The 21,317-nt window shown below is 37.7% G+C and overlaps 1 protein-coding gene, 1 non-coding gene and 1 pseudogene across 2 annotated transcripts; 1 reads left to right on the top strand and 2 right to left on the bottom strand.

Moving 5' to 3' along the window:
• The first annotated feature begins 3,938 nt into the window (after positions 1-3,938).
• Positions 3,939-4,045, top strand: LOC136207715 (small nucleolar RNA R71). Its single transcript, XR_010676844.1, has one exon. It is a non-coding gene; the product is annotated as a small nucleolar RNA R71 (small nucleolar RNA).
• Positions 4,046-9,727: 5,682 nt separating this feature from the next.
• Positions 9,728-14,555, bottom strand: LOC136207319 (AP2/ERF and B3 domain-containing transcription factor RAV1-like; annotated as a pseudogene).
• Positions 14,556-15,997: 1,442 nt separating this feature from the next.
• LOC136205931 (probable leucine-rich repeat receptor-like protein kinase At5g63930) lies at positions 15,998-20,023 on the bottom strand. The gene is made up of 2 exons (XM_065996792.1): positions 16,682-20,023; positions 15,998-16,598 (listed from the first exon to the last, which is right to left on the bottom strand). The coding sequence occupies exons 1-2, from the start codon at positions 19,593-19,595 to the stop codon at positions 16,162-16,164; spliced, it is 3,351 nt and encodes a 1,116-aa protein (XP_065852864.1). The 5' UTR covers positions 19,596-20,023; the 3' UTR covers positions 15,998-16,161.
• Positions 20,024-21,317: the final 1,294 nt, after the last annotated feature.

Here is a 21,317-nt window from a genome sequence, read left to right as displayed (position 1 = left end):
CATCATTAGTGGGACTAGCGATTGCTTCCACCCACTTGCTTACATAGTCTACTGCAACCAAAATATATTTATGCCCAAAAGACGTAGGGAATGGTCCCATGAAGTCTATGGCCCATATATCAAATATTTCACATACAACAATGTTATTGAGGGGCATGGCATTCCTAGCCGAGATATTACCTGTTCTTTGGCACTCATTACAAGTACTTACGAACATATTGGCATCTTTGAAAATGGTTGGCCAGAAAAAACCTGATTGGAGCACATTGGCTGCTGTCCTGCTTGCACTATGATGTCTTCCAGCTTCTCGATCGTGACAATGGCTCAGCACAGCCTGTCCTTCCTCTTGGGTGATGCATCTACGAATGATCTGATCTGCACACAACCTGAAAAGATACGGTTCTTCCCAAAAATAATATTTTATTTCAGCATAGAATTTCTTCTTTTGGTTAGTGGACAAGCTGTGAGGTTTAATTGAACTAGCAAGGTAATTGGCAATGTCAGCAAACCATGGAGTAACTTGTAGAGAATATAAGCGCTCGTCTGGAAAAATCTTCAAGATTTCTGGTTGTTCCTGGCTATTGGTATGAGAAATTCTGAATAGATGATCAGCAACTACATTGTCTGTTCCTTTTTTGTCCTTGATCTCGAGGTCAAATTCTTTTAGCAAGAGCAACCACCGTATCAGCCTCGGCTTTGCATCTTTCTTTGCAAACAGGTAGCGCAAGGCAGCGTGGTCTGTGTAGACAACTACTTTCGACAAAACCAAGTATGGACGAAATTTGTCAAAAGCATATACCACAGCAATAAGCTCCTTCTCTGTTGTGGTGTAATTCTGCTGAGCCTCATTCATCGTTTTGCTTGCATAATAGATTGGTCTAAACTTCTTCTCAATTCTTTGCCTAAGAACAGCTCTGACGCATGTGTCGCTCGCATCACACATCATTGCAAAGGGCAATTCCCAATTTGGTGCGGCTAGAATGGGTGAATTGATCAGTTTGCCTTTCAAAATCTCAAATGCCTTTATACAGTCTGTTCCGAAAGTGAAATCCACATCTTTATGTAACAGAGCTGAAAGCGGTAGTGCAATCTTTGAGAAGTCTTTTATGAATCTTCGGTAGAAACCTGCATGCCCAAGGAAACTTCTAACATCTTCCACATTAGCAGGAACAACCAGCTTCTCTATCACTTCCACCTTTTCCTTGTCTACCTCCATTCCCTGTTCCGAGATCTGATGTGCGAGCACAATTCCTCTGGCGACTATGAAATGGCATTTTTCCCAGTTTAGAACCAAGTTTGTCTTTCTACATCGTACCAACATGGCCTCTAGGTTGTTCAGACAGCTTTCAAATGAATTTCCATAAACGGAGAAGTCATCCATGAAGATTTCCACAGTTCGCTCCACCATATCATGAAATATAGACATCATGCATCTTTGAAACGTAGCAGGTGCATTGCACAACCCAAAAGGCATGCGTCTGAAAGCGTAAGTCCCGTAGGGGCAAGTAAAGGTTGTTTTCTCTTGATCATCAGAATGGATGACAATCTGATTGTACCCCGAGTACCCATCAAGGAAATAGTAAAATGCATAGCCCGCTAGTCGTTCCTGCATCTGATCAATGAATGGCAAGGGAAAATGGTCTTTCCTTATTGCTTCGTTTAGCTTTCGGTAGTCCACGCATACTCTCCATCCAGTTATAGTTCTTATGGGGACCTGTTCGTTTTTCTCATTTAGAACAACTATTGTACCCCCTTTCTTCGGAACTACATGAACAGGGCTTGTCCAAACGCTGGCAGAAATAGGGTAAATAATCCCTGCATTTAATAGTTTGATTACTTCTTCCCTCATGACCTCCTTCACGTGTGGGTTCAATCTGCATTGTGGCTGGACACATGGCTTGTGGTCTTTCTCCATCAGGATCCGATGAACACACATAGTTGAACTAATCCCCTTGATGTCATCCATCTTCCACGCAAGTGCATCCTTGTTTCTTCTTAACACCTCCATGAGTTGAGCTTTCTGATCAGGGGTTAATTTGGAAGATATAATGACCGGGCTTCCGTTTGGTGGTTCTAGGAAAGCATATTCAAGGTGCAATGGCAAAGGCTTTAGTTCAGGTTTTGATAATGGCACAATGGGTATTTTGGGAGGTTCTTGATGAGTGAGAACAGTTTGATTAGGACGGATTGATGAAGCTTCTGTTTCGATGGAACATCCTGTTCCTTCATAGAGATTAACCTCTTCTCCCAAAAGTGCTTCCAATGTGTCATGTCCCTATTCCTGCGAATCAGATAGACTTTGGAAATCATCTAAGAAATAACATGTGTCATCGCTAGTGTTAGCTCGTCTCATAGCCTCATTCATCTTAAAAATGATCTCTTCCCCATTAATTCTTAAAAACAATTGTCCCTCTCCCACATCTATCAATGCTTTACCTGTTGCTAGGAACGGTCTACCCAGAATAATGGGAACATGCAAATCTTCATCAATATCCATTATTATGAAATCAACAGGCATTATAAATTTTCCTACTTTGACTAACACATCCTCCACAACTCCCCTAGGGTAGCATACAGACCTATCGGCCAACTAGATGGACATTCTAGTTGGTTGTGGTTCTCCTAACCCTAGCTTAACATACACAGAATATGACATAAGGTTTATACTCGCTCCTAGGTCACACAATGCATTTTCAATATTTAAATTGCCAATAGAACATGGTATTGAAAAACTCCCTGGATCCTTTAGCTTTTTTGGGAGCTACTGCTTGTTCTGTAGGATTGAAGAGCAATCCCTATTCAGTTGGATCATCGAAATGTTCTCCAATTTCTTTTTATTGGACAGAATATCTTTCAAGAATTTTGCATAAGTGGGCATCTGGGCAAGTGCTTCCATGAAAGGGATGTTGATATGCAACTTTCTTAGGGTGTCTAGCACTTTTGAGTTTTGCTCTTCAAGCTTTTTGTTTACTAGCCTCGTCGGATAGGGTATAGGTGGTACATAGGGAGGAGGTGGATTATACTTCTTCCCTGGTTCCTCCTGATCGTGGTCAGATGTAAGACCTGTCTCGGTTGGCTTCTCTAGGTCAAGAACAGACTGTTCCTGTCCTTTCTCCTTAACTCTGGAACTACCTACACACTCAACACTCTTATTAGGAATCAAAGGAGGATTAGTTTCTTTACCAGAGCGTAGAGTGATTGCCATGACATCTCCTTTAGGATTTGGTTCGGTATTACTTGGCATCACTCCTTTTCCTTTTGATGATGAAGCAGCCAATTGATGAACTTATGTCTCCAAATTTTTGACTGAAGCCTGTGTCTGCTTCATAAATTGCATCATCATGGTCTTCATGTCCTGTTCTACATCCTCCTTGGGTGGAACATGCTATTTGTAGTGCTGTTGAGGCTGCCTCTGGTAGTGTCCTCCTTGCTGCTGCTGGTATCTAGGTTGCTCCTGCTGGTTTGGCTATCCAGTCCATCTGAAATTTGGATGATTTCTTGTAGCTGGGTTGTATGTATTGGAGTAAGGATTTGGTGGGCTTCTTTGATTGTATCCAGCATAGTCACATTGTTCCTGCTCACATTTTCCTTGCTTGACTCCAGGGCAGTTGATGTTAAAATGAGGTCCTCTACAAAAATCGCAGATATCATTAAATGGTGGTTCACTATGAATAGATGAGACGTTGATCTTACTGATCTGCCTGACAAGTTGTTCCACTTGGGTTGTCAGCTTTGAAACCATGTCACCATCTACCATTCTTTTTCCTTCACTCCTGGCTGAATGCCAATTATAACTTGTGCTTACCACTTTTTCAATCAGGTCGTACAATGCTTGCGGTTCAAGATCCTCTGGGTTACCATTCGCAATGGATTCAATCTGGATTTTATAAGTGTTGGTGACTCCATTGTAAAAATTCTGTACTTGCATCCATATGGGGATGCCATGATTTGGTACCCTCCTTAATAGCTCTTTGTACCTTTCCCATGCCTCGGCCAAGGATTCATCCTCTTCTTGCACGAAATGGGACACCTCATTTCTGAGTTTGATGGCCTGTCCAGGTGGAAAGTATTTCATTAGAAAAGCACTGGCCATTTTTTCCCACGTGGCTATGGTCCCTGGCTGTAGGTTCTTTAGCCAGATCTTTGCTTTATCTTTGAGAGAAAAAGGAAATAACTTCAGCCTTATCACATCATCGGAGACTCCTCGGTTTGATCTAAAAGTGGTGCACAGCGTAATGAACTCCTGGATATGGCCATTTGGATCTTTCGATTGGTATCCATTGAATTACACTACTGCTTGCAACATTTGTATCATGGGTGCTTTTACTTCAAACATGTTGTTCCCTTTGTTAGGCAGTATGATACATGACGAGTGTCCCTCAGTGGTAGGTCTGGAGTAATCTCTGATTCTCATGACTGGTGGATTATTGTTCTCTCCTTCTCCTTCAGGAGGTGGTTGAACTGGTTGTTCTGGTGGTACTCTTCCAGCCATCCTTCTTTATCTTTTTCATTCTCTTTGTCTTGCTCGTCGAGCTCCCGCTTGGTTTCGTCTACACGTTCTCTCTAACTAAAGATCGATAGGAAAAACTGGTGGTCCAGCTCTGCGCATAGACAGTAGGAGAACTACTTCTGGCTTCACAGAAATTTTCAGATAAACTTGTTGCTTTCAATCCCCGGCAACGGTGCCAAAAACTTGTTGTCCTCTGAACAGACTCTAGCAAGTGCACTAGATACAAGTAATAAAGTGATAAATAGAGTATCGTCTCCACAGGGATTGATGACCAAGTTTTACTAGAAAAACCTTGCAGAATAGGGTGTTCGTGGTGTGGGAATTCTTTATATTGAGAAATATTGTGAAATGGTATCAACGTCAATTATTCAACTTATGAAAAAGAGTATTTAATAATGATAAAAGGTAGAATAGGCTAGGCAAAGCGGAACATGTTACTTTCAGTCTCTAAACATCCTATTTATTCATGAATGACGTAAAGTGAAGTCAAGGTTTATGCTTTAATGCTCACTTAAGTCAACTCTCGTGTGTTCTTAAGATTCTAAGACATACTACAACCGTAAGCGTCCCTAAGGTTGGTTCTTTCTTGCATTATGATCGAAACAACATTTCAATAAAGAAAACCCTTGATACAACCTCCTAACATTCCTGCTTCGGGGTTGGACGTTTGATAAAAAGTTCCGTGAAGATGAAAGCAGTTCCCTATCATTCATCTAACACTAACATACATGTATACAGCAATAGAGTGAAAACGTTATCAAACACATCATAATGTATCAACATTCATTCATAAATAAGAAAATAGAAAACTTACATAACAGGCCCTAACCGGCCGAACCAGTTCAAAACGACTACTCACTCATACTACCGAGTGAACAGTCTGCATTGTACCTACAGGACTCCATCAATGGAGTCATAATCTTCTTAGAGAGCTTCTCTCTCTACCAAAAACTTCTATCTTCAGTTCTCAAAAAGGTACCTTTCCTTTCCCTCCACTATGTCTATAAATAGGAGGAAAAAGCAATCGATACAAAAGTATTTAATAAAATATTACAAAACAAAATAGATTGTTCAACTGATCCTGGATTACTAGAAGTGGTTAAGATATTTTGACCATTGTACACTCAAGGGTCGAACACTCTTGTCATCTTGTTACTTTAGCCGCTCTTTCCTGCCGCTCCTTCCTGCCGCACATGCTGCTTGTCACATCGCTATCCGTCATCAGACACTCAGCGTTTGACCGCTGGATCAAAGGTTGCTCATCTCCTCATGGTTTCTGCAAAACAGACTGCTTACAGTCTGTTCGACTTAATCTTTTCAAATCTACATAAAAACACTTATAAGTCCTTCTTTTAATTAACATTACTCCTAAAACACCCTTAATTCATCACAAATAGTATGTTTAATTGTAGTCATTTTCATGCCTAACAGTGGCTCCTTGTGCGGAACGGTTGGCAGCGATTATAAATGAATGGCATTTAGCCAAATGATTTGAGATTGTATTATGAATAGATTATGTATTTTATTATATATTTTGAGTTTTATGGCTTTTTTATGAATTATAATGTGAATTTAAGTATGTTAAATACGTAATTGTTAGAATCCTATTTAGTTCGATCACAATCACGATATGAATAAAAACGATGATGATAACAATTAAAAGATTAATAAAAACAAATACAATAACAATCATAATATTACTAAAATCACCTGATGCTAGCTAATCTATCCCATTGTGCTCTCCTAGTACCATGCAAACGGTCCTATCTTGAAACTCTATGATGATAAAATGTTGATCAATGAGCCAATATAGGAGGTATCGGAAAATCAGTAGATAAATCAAGCCGAATATAGTGTCGGTACGTATCACCTAAATGAGCAATGACAATCTCCCTTTCTGGTCGTGTAGCAATTAAGGGTGCATGCAACGATAGCATAATACCACATGACATTAAACTCATTCCACTCCCGTACCCGAAGAAAAATACAACATCATTATATAACATAACAATCAGATACAAGTCATCCTAAACAACCATCCAATGTGCAACGGTACAAGACATACCGTCCCACCCAATCCGTTGGACTGCCAAATCAATCCCGTCAAAGTAAATTGGCTCATATAGTTTATAGTTAGCAAGAATATCATTTGCAATGCACGCTTTTACTAACTGCTAACTATTTTGGTCGCTAAATATACGATCTGCCATAACACGGGATCCGCAATTACCATCACCTACCATATCGAGATATCCTTCAACAAACGACTTAATTATTCTGAGATTTTATCAGTATGGTAGTATTCTAAAATATCAGATGCGCTTCCATCTATAGCATTAATAATATATTAAAGTTAATATTGTCAAACTATTAGTAAATGTGTATTACTGAATTAATATTACAAGTTGTAGTAGCATTATAGGAAGCCGATGAAGAGCTACGCCCACAACTTCGGGACGAACTGGATGATCGAGCACGTCTACGACCCCTCTTATGGTACTCCCACACACCCAGTAGATGTTTGGGTAAATTACATATGTGGTATACAACGTTTGCCATGTTTCACACTTTGGTGTACAACCTTCAATTTTGCACATAAAAGTGTATAACCTTTTGGTGACTTCCCACTAAAGTGTATAGCCGGTAATTATGACCGGTCAACTAAAAGTCATCGTGTCACATCATCATTGTTTATACTACCAATTTAAAAAGTGGAACCCACTCTTTATTTAATTACTAAAATACCATTATTCCTTATACAATTACTAAATTGCCCTTATCTTCTTTCTCATTTTGAGCAACCTCTCTCTCCCTTTCTCTCTCTAAAGTCCCCCCCTCTCTCTCTTTCTAAATCAACCATCTCTTTCTCTCTCTAAATCAATTGATTCCAATACCCCCATTTTCATATACACTTCATGAGAACATTTAAGAAATAGAAATAATTGCAGATGAAACATAAATTGAATCTAATGATAAGCAGTACTCTAAGAAGGATGAGCAAGAAAATAATCTCTTGCTTCCATTGAGTTTTAAAAGTCATCCGCAAAATACTCAAAAGGTGATGGTATCTTTTCAAGCTTAATTGATGTAAAAGATTTTGCAGGTTCGTTATGCTATTTCCTTAGCAATATGTGTTTGATTATTGTATGATTGCAAGTTTATGAGTTGAAATATAACTAAATTAGTATTATTTTTTTTTACTTTTCTTTTTCCCGAGCATGAACAACATCGTACTCTTTCTGAGATTCTTTTCTATAAAATCCACAAAAGAGGAAGTTGTTCTTATTTTCAGATTTACAGAAAACAATGGTAGAAGTAATATTAATTCATGAAAGTGTCGTGTATCAACAAATTTTCGTAAATCAATCAAGCAATAGAAAAATATGGTTTCCTCTTGAGTTGTTTAGGATCTTCCAGAATCAATTGATTTCTAAAGACAGAGGATTTAGAGAGAGAAATAGAAGACTTAAAAGAGAAAGGGAAAGAGAGAGAAGTTGCACAAAATGGGGAAGAAGACAATGACAATTTAGTAATTACATAAGAGATAATAACATTTTAGTAATTAAATAAAGAGGGAGTCTCACTTTTTAAATTGGTAGGATAAAGAATGATGATGTGGCGCATTGACTTTTAGTTGACCGGTCACAATTACCGGCTGTACACTTTAGTGGGAGGTCACCAAAAAGTTGTACACTTTTATGTGCAAAATTGAAGGTTGTACACTAAAATGTGAAACAGGGCAAGCGTTGTACACCATGTATGTAATTTACCCGTAGATGTTTGGTTGATGTACTCCCCTTCGGTCGTCCTCTTACTGTGGTTTTCAGCTCCGGTTCACTGTATTTTTTTTGGTCTGGGTGAAGTTGATCGTGAATGCAAAGAGATATGTTACACACAAATGTTTTATCGCTTTTGTCGACCTCCTCAATTAGAGAGTGAAAGTACCGGTGATCCTTCGACCCATCATCAAATCTGACGTTATCAGAAGTGTCAACATGACCAACGAGAAGTGTATTCCAAAATGTGTGGATACATTCAACACTGATCGGGGTTGCCGAATCTATTACTTTTCTAATCTTGCATGCACAAGGAAGCTGGTGAGTGGTTCTCAACATACAACTATAAAGTTCATACACTTCCACACTCAAACCTTTCATGTGCTCATACTCTTCACTAAGTAACTTCATACAGTAGTGGGAAACTTGACACGTCAAGTAGTTGAATCGAAAACTGGAGTAAAGGACTCCTCTACAGTGTCTTGACTCAATTTCCTTATGAGCCTTCATCCAAACTGTATCAAGGGCTTCGGTGGAGGAGTTAAGCCACTACTTTAATTGGGCGTGTTCACTCTTCACTCTACAGGTACATCTGTTGCCAAAGTGTAGGACATACTTCATCCATGCAACAATGAATGTCTCATTGTGAACTAACCACATCCCCTCAACATAAGAGACAATTTGAGGATACCGTCTCATTGTATCCCTTATCCGCATCACATTTTTCTCGTATTCCTCTTCAGTTGGGGCTTTCATAATTTTTTCCACTTTCCATTCCTGAATAACTGTGCATAATGCTTATCTTTTCCCATTATTCTGTACACCCTATCTTCTACATCCTTGTTGATATGCCAAGTACAGAGCAAGTGAGGTGATTTTGGGAAAATCTCCCTAATCAGCCCCATTAAACCCAACTCCTAATCAATGACAATAGTCGTCGGGTGCACATCAAACCCAATCAAATTTCCCAGCCTTTCCATCACCCAATGATAGCTCGACTCAGTCTCATCTTTCATAATTACATAAGCTATCTTGAAGTTGTTGTTACATGGAGTCATCCCAATAATTTTGAAAAAAGGCATCTTGTACTTATTCGTTTTGTATGTTGAATCTATGCCAATGTACCAATGATAGGATCGAAGTAATTCCATCGACTCTGGATGTGCGATAAACATATGCATCAATACACCAGTATCCGGCTCGGTAATCGTCTAATACGCAGTTCACTCATGTGTCGATATCCCTCTCGATAAACAACCAATGAATGGTTGTGCATATCCTTAATCCCCTTCTGAAACCATGATCCCCCAACTAGTATAACCTTGCAATTGTATGACTTTTAGCTGGAATTTACACTTAAACGATTTTCTCTTAGTATTCCTTCGTAAAGTCGCATCCAAACTATTCAAAACTCCTATGTACTATTCACCACAAGAACATCTCAATAGCTTTGTTTTCCCCCGTGTTTATGTGAAGCAATAATCAGCTCGAAACCATGTTTAATGGCAACTTTTTTGGCCCACTCGATCGCTCCTGAACTTGTCTGAAAAATCTCATTAGTACAGAAATGGCTACTATAATCGATCTCGTCACCATCAAAATCTTCTAATGGCACCTGATCATAAATGAAAATCATAATAATTATTAAAACTTCACTTAAAATAAGTGTAAAAGTCAAATAATCGACAATATTGCACATTAGCATGTCCATATGCTTAGGCGGTCAGGAAAAACACCTGGCCATTGGCCATGCATTTTTTCTAGCCTCTTGGCCATTGGACATGTGGTTAGGGAAACTGCATGGCCAATGGCAAGGCATTTTCCCTGACCGCCTGTGGGAAATAACGTATATTTTCTTGAAATTTGTACCTCGTCTAATTTCTCCGACTCGTAATCATCCATTTCCGGGGTTCTCGATTTGTATCTCATCAATTATTTTCAGAATTTCAATTTTGATTGGCAGAGAGAAACCATTAACAGTTTTTGAAAGAAAAATATGAAAAGGGCAAAAATGTTAATACGGGGGCGATAAGTAGTAATTAGGGCGCAGTAAATAGCAATTCACTTAATATTCCAATAAGTTGGATACTAAAAAAATCACTGATACAACTCCAGCAAAAGCACAAAGATGCCATGAAGTCATAATAAAGTTTCAATTGATTTTTGACAGTCATCAGTTTGTCATAAAAAAAAAAAATCAGTTTGTCAGCCATCTACAATGAGGGACCAATTTTTTGTCCAACAATTATCAATTTTTACTCATATATCATGCCATAAACAAGATCCAGTTTGGCCAAATCTTGGCCAATAAGACATGTAGCCATCACAACTTGTTCCGCAACGAGCCCGAGGAGTGCTCAGATTACTTGAAACAAATCTTCCTCTTATTATTACTTTGCTCATTAACATCAACATCATGTATAAATGCATTTTTAATTGCATTCATAGTCAATGTACTCTCTTTTTCTGCTTCTAATAAGCTTGAGATTGATTTAGAAATTTGACCTCTAGTGGATCATTGTCACAAATTTTTCGTTTAAGAGATTACCTATCAGAGCTTGGGGTAGTGTTAGTGTTGAGTGATTTCCGCAAGTGCACGGTTTCGCTTGTAGTAATAAAAAGATATCAATCCCACAGGAAACGTTTTTCAACAAAAACTTATTTATGTGTAGATTAAATACGACTTAAGGTTTATATAAATAGATAATCGTTATTTGAAATTGGTTTTGAAACTGATAGAATAAGAATTAGGTTAGAATATGTAGAATGTTAGAAATCAATTCTGTTTTGAGTATGAATTACAAAACAGAAACGTTTAGTGTTTAAAGGGAATAATTGTGTTCGTTTGCATTAAGCAAAGAAAACAACTTTAAACTTTGTATAAATTATAAAAATGTAATAACGTAAACTCCTTCAATTAAAGGGCTTTGAACTGCAGACAATCCTCATACGGTCGGGTTAGATTGCTACTTTAACCAAATTTATACTTATTTCCGATAAGCCGACTTAACGATCATATCGTCCTTAAGAATGAATTTGTCCAAGTGTTCAACAAAGTTTCCTTGTAAAGATATTGAATTTAACTACGTTTTAATGAAAACACCAGAACTCACTTCGGATCATTTACCAGAAGTGCTACATAAATATATATTGAATTGCATGAACTTTATTAGATGAAGTATGAATTTGATACAAGTTTACAGAGAATAAAAAACATGGAAGCATTCAAACAACATGAGAGTTCCGGGTCGTCAATCCTTTCCTCAAACCTCGTTAGAGTTTGTCAGGCTCGTGGGTCGAATCCGCTACTTAATCTTCTCGCTGAATCTTCGGAATAGAGATGGGTCGTCAACTACCAGAATGTAAACTAATATAAACTGATCTTAATCTAAATCTAAATGCTACTGTGTTTGTAATTATTTGATAAACAATGTGTGTACATCATATTGCTTTTTACAAAATCGAACTTCTAACTCTGAATCGTTTGACTCAGAATTTCTGCATTAATTCTGTACTAAATCTTAACTCTAAAAATTATTATATCAACTCTGAAATCAACTCTTTATTTATAGATGTTGAAGAGTCGAGTTTAAGGAACGTGTCTGCTGCGAAGAGACGTTCTTATCCAATCGAACGGACGCGTTTCTTTGAAAACGAACAAGTGTATGTTTGTGCTGCCTGAATTTCTGAACTTACCAAGAATGTAAATTCTCAGTCGAGAATGGAGAAACAGTTTTTCAGCCTTCAAACGAAAGGGAGAAGTGCCTAGGCGACGCGTGTCGCGATCGAGAATGGAGGATTCTCGATCGCGACACGAGATGTTTTTCTCCGTCTCTGACTTCGTTCCTCGTCTTCGTTTCGGTGCGTTTGATTTTTATCGTCTTTGATCCTTTTGTAGGGTTTTTCCTTCGTTTTTGACCTCTTTTCATTCCTATTTGGATTTTACCAAATATTTAGGTACCTTGCATGAAAGAGACATATTCAGACGCAAAAGTACGCTAAATAGATATAAACAGCATAAACTCGTAGTAAAACTGATGTAAATATTGATGATATTTTAGGTATATTTTGGGCTTAACAGTTAGCTTGAGACTAAGAGCCAAATTCATCAACAACTTGGCTAACAACTTCATCTATATCGACTTGATCTCTTGGACCTTACCTTTCGATCCCTTAGCCAAGCCAGTAGCATAAATCCCCACAAGCTTATCATAATCAATCATAGGTTTCATCCACAGATTTGATGTTCCATCTCGACTCTTGTATAACAAAAAATGTAAAATAGTTAATATAATAGAAATAAAAATAAAAATCATAATATATTTGAACTAGAATAGTTTATACCAGTTTCTAAATCACAACTTACCTAAAAATAAAAATGAAGGGTAAACTACATACGTGGTGTACAACCTTTTATCCATTTTCATACTTTGGTGTACAACCAAAAATTTATCACACTAAACTGTACAAGCTTCAGGTGACCTCCCACTAAAGTGTACAACCGGTGTTTGTGACCGATCAACATTGGTCAACTATGTCACATCAGCATTTTTCATTTTAGAATAAAAAAGTGGGACCCACTTTTTATGGAATGACTAATATAGCCTTATTCCTTATAAAATTACTAAAATACCCTCATCTTCTTCCTTCAACCCCTCTCTCCCATTTCTCTCTACGTCTTCTCTCTCACTCCCCTCTCTACCATTTCTCTCTCACTCCTCTCTCTACAAACCTAAAATTAGCCCTAATCCCTCTTTGGCTTGGGACTTTTAATGAAGAAGATGAAGCTACCATTAATGGGGTCTACTCTCTTTTTTTCATCAAGAGATTAACATGTTAAAATAAAGCTAAATGCAAATTAAGGGGTCAAATGTTTTTTCCATTAATTAATGATATAGCAATCGGTATTATAATATACATAGAAATCAAAACATGGGTTTTGCTTAAAACGTAACTCTAACTTCTATTCCAATACGAATACCGAAATCTACATACTTTGCCAGTGATATCTTCGAAATTCAGTAAAATTCCTTTGGTACTAGTGCTTCCACTTTGTAAAGGGATGTGTTTCTCACGTGTTATTTAAGTATAACCAGACGATTAAGTTTTCCGACGTCGTTTGGTACCGATTTCTCGAAAAGCTATTCACGCGCTTTCAGAATTCGATCGGAGGAAGAAAGGCCAACATTATTACCACTGAGATTCCGATTCTACTTCTTTTGGCCATCGATCCTGTAATTTCTTTTGCTCTGCTCCAATTCATCATTATAAGTATGTTTCCTAAGCATATCAACAATCTCAGCTTTGGAATGAGAGTTCAAAAATGTTGTTTCAATCTCATCTTCCTCAGTTTCAGCAGTAGTTGGCTTGAAATTAGTAATGGCATCACAACCACGGAATCTCTGCGTAATAATATCATAAGCTTTGGCAGCTTCATCTTCTCCATTAAAAGTCCCAAGCCAGAGAGGGATTAGGGCTAATTTTAGGTTTGTAGAGAGAGGAGTGAGAGAGAAGATGTAGAGAGAGAAAACGTAAAGAGAGAAATGGGAGAGAGGGGATGAAGGAAGAAGATGAGGGTATTGTAGTAATTTTATAAGGAATAAGACTATATTAGTCATTCCATAAAGAGTGGGTCCCACTTTTTTTAATTCTAAAATGAAAAATGCTAACGTGGTATAGTTGACCAGCGTTGACCGGTTACAAAAACCGGCTGTACACTTTAGTGGGAGGTTACTTGAAGCTTGTACAGTTTAGTGTGATAAATTTTTGGTTGTACACCAAAGTGTGAAAATGGGTAAAGGTTGTACACCATGTATGTAATTTACCTTAAAAATGAACCAGAATAGTTTATACCAGTTTCTGCAACTGGTTTATACCAATATTTGGTACCTTATCATATGTTTTCACTAAGATTGTCCATGCCTGGGAAGATATGGAAGCTTGGGCAATGAGAGGAACAATGGTGGAGCTTAAGGTACCAATGAGGGCATCGTAAATAAGTTTGTCTTGCCGAACCCAAGTGACGATAGAAGGGTTGGGAGAGGTGAGTCGCTGATATTAACATAGATTGTTGGGTAGGGATGAGTTCCATCAAGAAACGTGAATAAACCATAACCAATCATGATAGACTCAACTTGTATCTTCCATGAAAGATAATTCATAGAGATAAGCTTAATGGAGTTGTGAAAAGCAACCTTAGTGAGGGGTTTGGAGGACTCAGCGGCGTTGGGGGTGGCAGTAGGTTTAGAGAACCGAAGCTCTGATACCATAAAGATGTTGAGAAAGCTTAAGTATTTCATTGATAGTAAAACTATAAACAGAGAATACAAGATAAGCTCTACGACTTTTCAAACACTAAAAGATAAACTTTACAAAATAAGCTTTTCAAAAATAAAAAATAACATACGATAAATATTAATGATTTTGGGCTTTATCACCCGGTTGAGATTGTGATCTGTTGTAACAATTTCAGTATTAGAAGGATATTTATCCTTGACATTACGTTTTTTCTCTTTTTTTTCTCTCTCATTTTCTCGTTTAGAAAAGGATATAAAACTTCAATTAACAGTTTACATAAAATTTAAGAATACAATTCTTAATTCACACTAGCTTAATAATGTATATTGTCAAATTTTTTAATATACATATATTTATGGTAAAGATAAAAATCACACCCACCTAGTAGCATCTTCAAGGCAAATTCTCCATTTTTACCTTCCCTATTCTCAATTCTCTAATTTTCAATTCCCACTCCTTATTTTTTTCTCCAACTCACTAATATAATTATGTCCCTACAAAGTATACTCAATACTTTATTCCATTTCAACTACCATATTTATTAATATTATAATATTTTTTACCTATAATTCTATAAAACTATTATTTTAATAATTCCTCGTTCATTGGGAACCGTGAATTCTTTCCCGGTTATAGGGAAGAGGGGTAGAGAGCAATGAAAATTGAGAACCACATGGCATGTGTTGTTGGATGGTTTATGATAAACCATTAAATATGAGTTTCATTATAACAGTCTAGTCCATTACCATATAAACATTGTCTGCTTTGACTTAAATCCAACGGCTTAGACCTTACGGTTTTAAAACACATATGCATGTATGAAATTCTCAACTTACTAATAAATCTCAGTCTTTTTTTTTTTTTGTTTTTTTTTTTTTACTTTTATGAGGGAATTTTACTTTCGATCTGTGCCAAGGTTTTAAACGAAAAGGAAATAGGATCTTTGTTTGAATCTCACTTGTTAACCAATTTTTAGGAAATTCTTTTTCTGATAATTGAACTCTCTTATTTCCCGATGTGGGATTCAGTTTCATTTCTGCCCCACCCTCTTTGCTTAGACCTTCTACCCCAACACCACCCACTCCGTACCCTCGTTACATTCATAACACATTATAACCCATAAAAGTATGTTTCATGGGTTGGATGGGTTGTAATAACCCATAACCCATCCAATTTTGAACACGAATCCAATGTTACTTGTTGCTACTGATTGTGAGATTGTTACTCGGGCTCTCCTTTTGCTGCTCTTGTTTTAGATTGTAATCAGCTCATGTCACAACTAATGCTAATATGAGTGTCCATGATCCATTTGATCCATTGGGTTTGGTTCTTATATTTTGAAAAATCAATAGCTTAAAGTTTTTTTAATGAATCACCACACTTTCAATTTGTCTGTGAGATCCAAGCTTGATTAACATTAACTTTTCTTACAGTTGATGGTTTGAATTGCAGTTCTAGAGGATAGAGGGTTAAGCACATATAATATATATACTATGAAGTTTGTGATAACTACATATAGTTATTGTAACTTATACTAAGGATGAATTAGCTACTAAAAAATACCATCCTCTGCTCTAATTAGACATGTACAATCAGTTCATCACTTGAATTAGCATGATGACTTGGGGATGAATCAAACTGTGCTCCTTCACTTGAATCCGCATTATGACTCGGGGATGACTCGAAATTTCCTATTCGTTTATTCGATTCGATAAGCATCAAAACAGCTTCTCGCATAGTTGGTCGATCGAAAGGAGACATACTTGTGCAAAGTAAAGCTATTTTCATCACAGTAATCATGTGAGAGACAGTATTCTCATCTTCTAGATCGAGCCGGTGATCAAGCATTCCTGGTGACAATGTATGAGCCTGAATGTAATTTCTAACCCAGCTTACCAGATCACCACCTTGCTCTAGAGGCTGCACTGGCATTCTGCCTGTCAGCAACTCCAGAAGGACTACTCCGTAGCTGTATATGTCACATTTTTCGGTCACTTTCATCGTGTACGCATACTCTGCCATTCAGATAATGAAGATTAACAATCTAAGCTCATTTCATAAGTATGCAGCATCTATAATGAACTATAGAAAAGCTTACCGGGGGCAATGTAGCCATAAGAACCAGCAACTGCAGACATTGATTTAGATTGTGGCATGTCAATCACTTTTGCTAACCCGAAATCTCCAACATGAGCTTCAAACTTGTCATCAAGCAGAATGTTATTGGACTTTATGTCACGATGAAATATACGAGGCTTGCAATCATGATGCAGATAAGCAAGGCCCTGAGCAGATCCAAGGCCGATCTTGAATCTCGTAGGCCAATCGAGGCTATATGATCCTCCGTGAAGCAGTTCTCCCAAACTACCTTTCTCCATGTACTCATATAGGAGAAGATTTGAGCCCTGGTGGTAGCAGAAACCGTGTAACTTCACAATGTTTCGATGCCTAATCTTGCCTAGAGTCAAAATTTCAGCCCGGAAGCTATTGTCAATGGTGCTGCCTTCCCGGTTAGATGCTAGTCTTTTAACTGCAATGGTGCGACCACATGGCAAGACTGCTCTATAAACCGTTCCACAAGCTCCTCTTCCTATCACGAAGCTGTCATCGAAGCCTTTGGTAGCTGAAACCAGGTCCTGGAAAGTGAAACCTTCCCTTGGAGAAAAGTAAATATCCGAAACTGGACAGGAGAATGGCCTGTCTTGCAATGGACCACCTATTTCAACCGGACGTCTCATGAAGTATATAATAACTGCAATTAAAATGAGCGAAACCCCGCCAATAACAGCTGCAATTATAGCAATGATTTTACCTAAGCGGTCTCTTCGAACTTCTGTATCTGAAGACGGATAAAATGATGGAGATTGAGTGCAATTAACTAGAGGTCCACCACAAATCCCTTGGTTTCCTAGAAAGCTGGTGTTGGCTGTGTTAAGAAAGAGTGGCAAGGAAGGCAAAGGACCACTCAAGTCATTGTAAGAGAAGTTGCATCCGAGTAAACTCGAAAGGTTCGTTAAAGAGCCTGGAATTTCACCACTCAGATGGTTGTTGTCTAGAAAAAGGAACTCTAGTAACACAAGATTCCCAAGCTCCTCAGGTATTGATCCAGAAAGATTGTTGTAGCTGAGGTTTAATGCAATCTGCAAGCTCGAAAGTTCACCTAACTCAGCTGGGATGGAACCCGAAAATAGGTTGCCTCCCATTTGTAGCTCAGTTAGGCGACTTAAGTTGCCTACCTCCGGAGGTATGACACCCGAAATCCGATTGTCTGAGAGCTTGAGAAGCTCTAATTGGTAAAGGCCTCCTATCTCACTTGGCAGAACACCTACAAAATTGTTCCGGCTGAGATCTAGCCTTTGCAGCATCTTGCAGCTGAAGACCTCAGGTGGGATTGTTCCAGTTAGCAGATTCGACGAGACGTTAAAGATCACCAATTGAGAAAGTTTACCAATCTGTCTTGGCAATTCACCAATGAAGTAGTTACCCGAAAGATGCAACCTTTTCAAACCGCCGCAATATCCAATCTCAGGAGGAATTGGACCAGTAAACTTGTTTTGCTCCAAATCAAGACTAGATAGATTCACAAGCTTACACAAATCAGTTGGAAAGTTCCCCATAAGGTCATTTTCTGCAAGGTATAGCTGTGCCAATGTCTTGCAGTTAACAACACTCGTCGGGATATAACCTGTGAGGTTATTTGATCCCATGTTCAGGAAAAACAGGTACTCATTTCTGCAAAGATGAGGTGGAATGTTTCCAGTTAGGTAGTTATTTGACAAATCAACTACCCATAGCTTTCCATAGACACCAAGGCCTTGAGGAATGCTACCGAACAACGAGTTGTTGAAGAGCTGCAACATGATTAACTGCTTTAAGTACTGGAATCCAACAGGAATTGTACCTGTGAGATTGTTAATTGAGAGATCAACCCTTGTCAAGTTTGACAAAGTAGTCAGCTCATCTGGGATCACACCGGTTAGCTTGTTTTCGAAAAGATAAAGCAAATGCAGTCCGGTTATCTTCGCCAATTCGATTGGTATCTCTCCAGTCAACATGTTCTCAGAGAAATCAATCTCTATAGCAGAAGACAGATTCCCAATCTCTTTTGGGATGCTTCCATTCAAGTGATTCCTGTAGAGGTATAACTTCTGCAGAAACACAAGGTCTCCAAGCTCTTTCGGTATAGGCCCAAAAAGATTGTTATCATAGAGTGCAAGAGTCACCAAATTAGTACAATTGCTTAGCTCTTTCGGTATAGAACCCGAAAGCAGATTACCCCATAGGACTATATCCTGCAAATTCTTCAGCATTCCGAGCTCTCTCGGAATCTCTCCACTCAATTGATTCTGAGCAAGACCAAGAACCTGCAACTTCTCACAACCACCAATCTCAGGAGGGAAGCTTCCTGATATCAAATTCTGCCCAGCCCTAAAAGTAGTCAAGTTTTTCAGGTTCCCAAAAGAAGCAGGCAATGAACCAGTGATGTTATTACTGTAACAAATTAACTGAGACAAAGACAAAAGATCACCAATGTTTTCAGGGAAAGGGCCTGAAATTCTATTGTTGGAGATATTGAAAATTGTCAAAGAGGAAAGTTTAACTAATTCAACAGGAATCTGACCTTCAAGTAGGTTATTGTTGAGACGAAGAATTTGAAGATTAGAACAATTCCCAATTTCACTAGGGATATTTTTAGACAAGCCATTAAAAGAAAGATCAAGATAAATCAATCCAACCAATCCACCTATACTAGGAGATAAAGAGCCAGAAAGATTCTTAAAGCTGAGATTAAGAGAATAAACCACTGGATTATAATAATCATAGGTGCAATTCACACCTGTCCACTCACAAGGAGTAGAATCATTAGGGTTCCAATCACTGAGATGATTAGAGCCATGAATGAATTTGCTTTTTATGTCTAAAAGGAATTGACCCTCTGTGTTAACACCCAAACATTGATGAATCAAAAGGAGAAAAACAAGAATAAATAACCCATATGAGATTGACCCCATATCTATAAACTAGAAAATTCATAAACCAGAAGCAAGAAAGAAAGGAAAGGAAAGGGCTTTTACATACCAAGAGAGAAGGGAAAAGGAAGGCAAGTGAAGAAAAGGAATTGAATATCCATATAGAGAGAATGAAGAGCTGAAAGGCATATATAATTAGGAAAACACAGAAAAGAGTGAGATTTTGAGAAATGGGTAAATGACAAATGTCAACTACCTCTTATCATCTGAAAGAATAATAAGAAAGTGAGGGTTTCAATTCTGTCATCTATGCAATGATTAAGAAAACTCCTACTTGACTTCAATTGAATGGATATGCAATGTGTGAGTTAAAACAACATATAATATTATCATATACGGATGATGATATAGAGAAAAGCAACAGATATGGCCGACAAAGCATGGGAATTCTTTCTCCTACCTTACTCCATTTCTGCATTATTTAGTGCTTCTAAGACTTTCTTTCTTTTTTTTTTTTTTTTTCTAAATGTTCAGAAGTTATTTTATCTTTTTTTTTTTTTTTTGTTAATACATATCATTTGATTGAACTTGCTACATTTTGTTAAAAAAAAAAAAATGATTTGACTCTTAAATTTAACGAGAATGTCTTTTTAAGCCTCGTAAACTTATTTAAAATGATATGATTAAGAGCATTTTCAAGAGACTTTTAGTATACTCTCTAAAAATAATATAAATAATTGACTCTTAGTTGTTTACGAGTGACTAAGATATATCATGTTCAACAATACTCCTTATATGCACTCCTTATTTATTATTTTATTATTAAATTATTGTTTATTGTTATATTTACCAATAGTGTGAGGAGAGAGATTGCTCAATAATAAATTATAAATAAAAAATGAAGTTAGGAGGCACTAAGAGGTGGAGAGAGGCTCTCTATTAATAGAGATGATGGAGAAGCTCTCAGTGATTTGAGGAGCCACTAAGAGACTGTTGAAGCTCATTTTTTATTCTCAATCCTCAAATTTTAACTTAAGAGCCAACTTAAGAGGCTATTGGAGATGCTCTAATTCCCTAAATCCAATACCAAATGTCACGGGGTCAGGTCCGAGCCAGGTTAAAACCATGTGAGGCACCTCGACTTTCCCCAAGTCTCGGCCAGCCAACTCCTACTAAAGGGGTCTATCCCCCTTTAAAGCGTCTCGTCAATGCATCTGTCAGTATTCCATTCATGAGGGTCTCCTTATGTTCAAACCTCGCCCTAGAACGGGCAAACATTATGAGTTCTCTTGTAGCCCATAGAGTTTCCTTCTATGGAGACATCTGACTCCCTTCACGAAGGACGTATGTCCGACTCTCCTGTCCCTAGTGGACGATCACTTAAGCCAGTTCCAACTACTGACTCTAGAGCCAAAATTTAAGATTAAAGGGTCTAATTTTAGTCCTGCAGTGGGTTGCCAAAGAGGGGTCTTGAAAAAGTGACCCAATAAATGAATGGAGAGAGAACTTAGTTCTTTTTCATTGATTCCAAAGGGCAAAGCATACAAAATATATATTTGTTTACAATAAAACGGTTACAACCAAGAGGAAAGAAAAATATGAGTAATATAAAGGACAAAATGAATGAGGCTAACATGGCATTTCAAGGAGAGTGGTGCACGTGAAGTTTGTTATATGAGGTGGATTAATAAAAAGGTAAATTAGTGAAAAGTGAAAATGTAGATATGTCTTTACCCTCCCTTAAACTTGGCAAGGAACAAGTTG

This window comes from Euphorbia lathyris, chromosome 9 (assembly GCF_963576675.1).
Source record: "Euphorbia lathyris chromosome 9, ddEupLath1.1, whole genome shotgun sequence".
In the NCBI taxonomy this organism is placed as follows: domain Eukaryota; kingdom Viridiplantae; phylum Streptophyta; class Magnoliopsida; order Malpighiales; family Euphorbiaceae; genus Euphorbia; species Euphorbia lathyris.
This window is presented reverse-complemented; position numbering and strand designations above follow the sequence as displayed.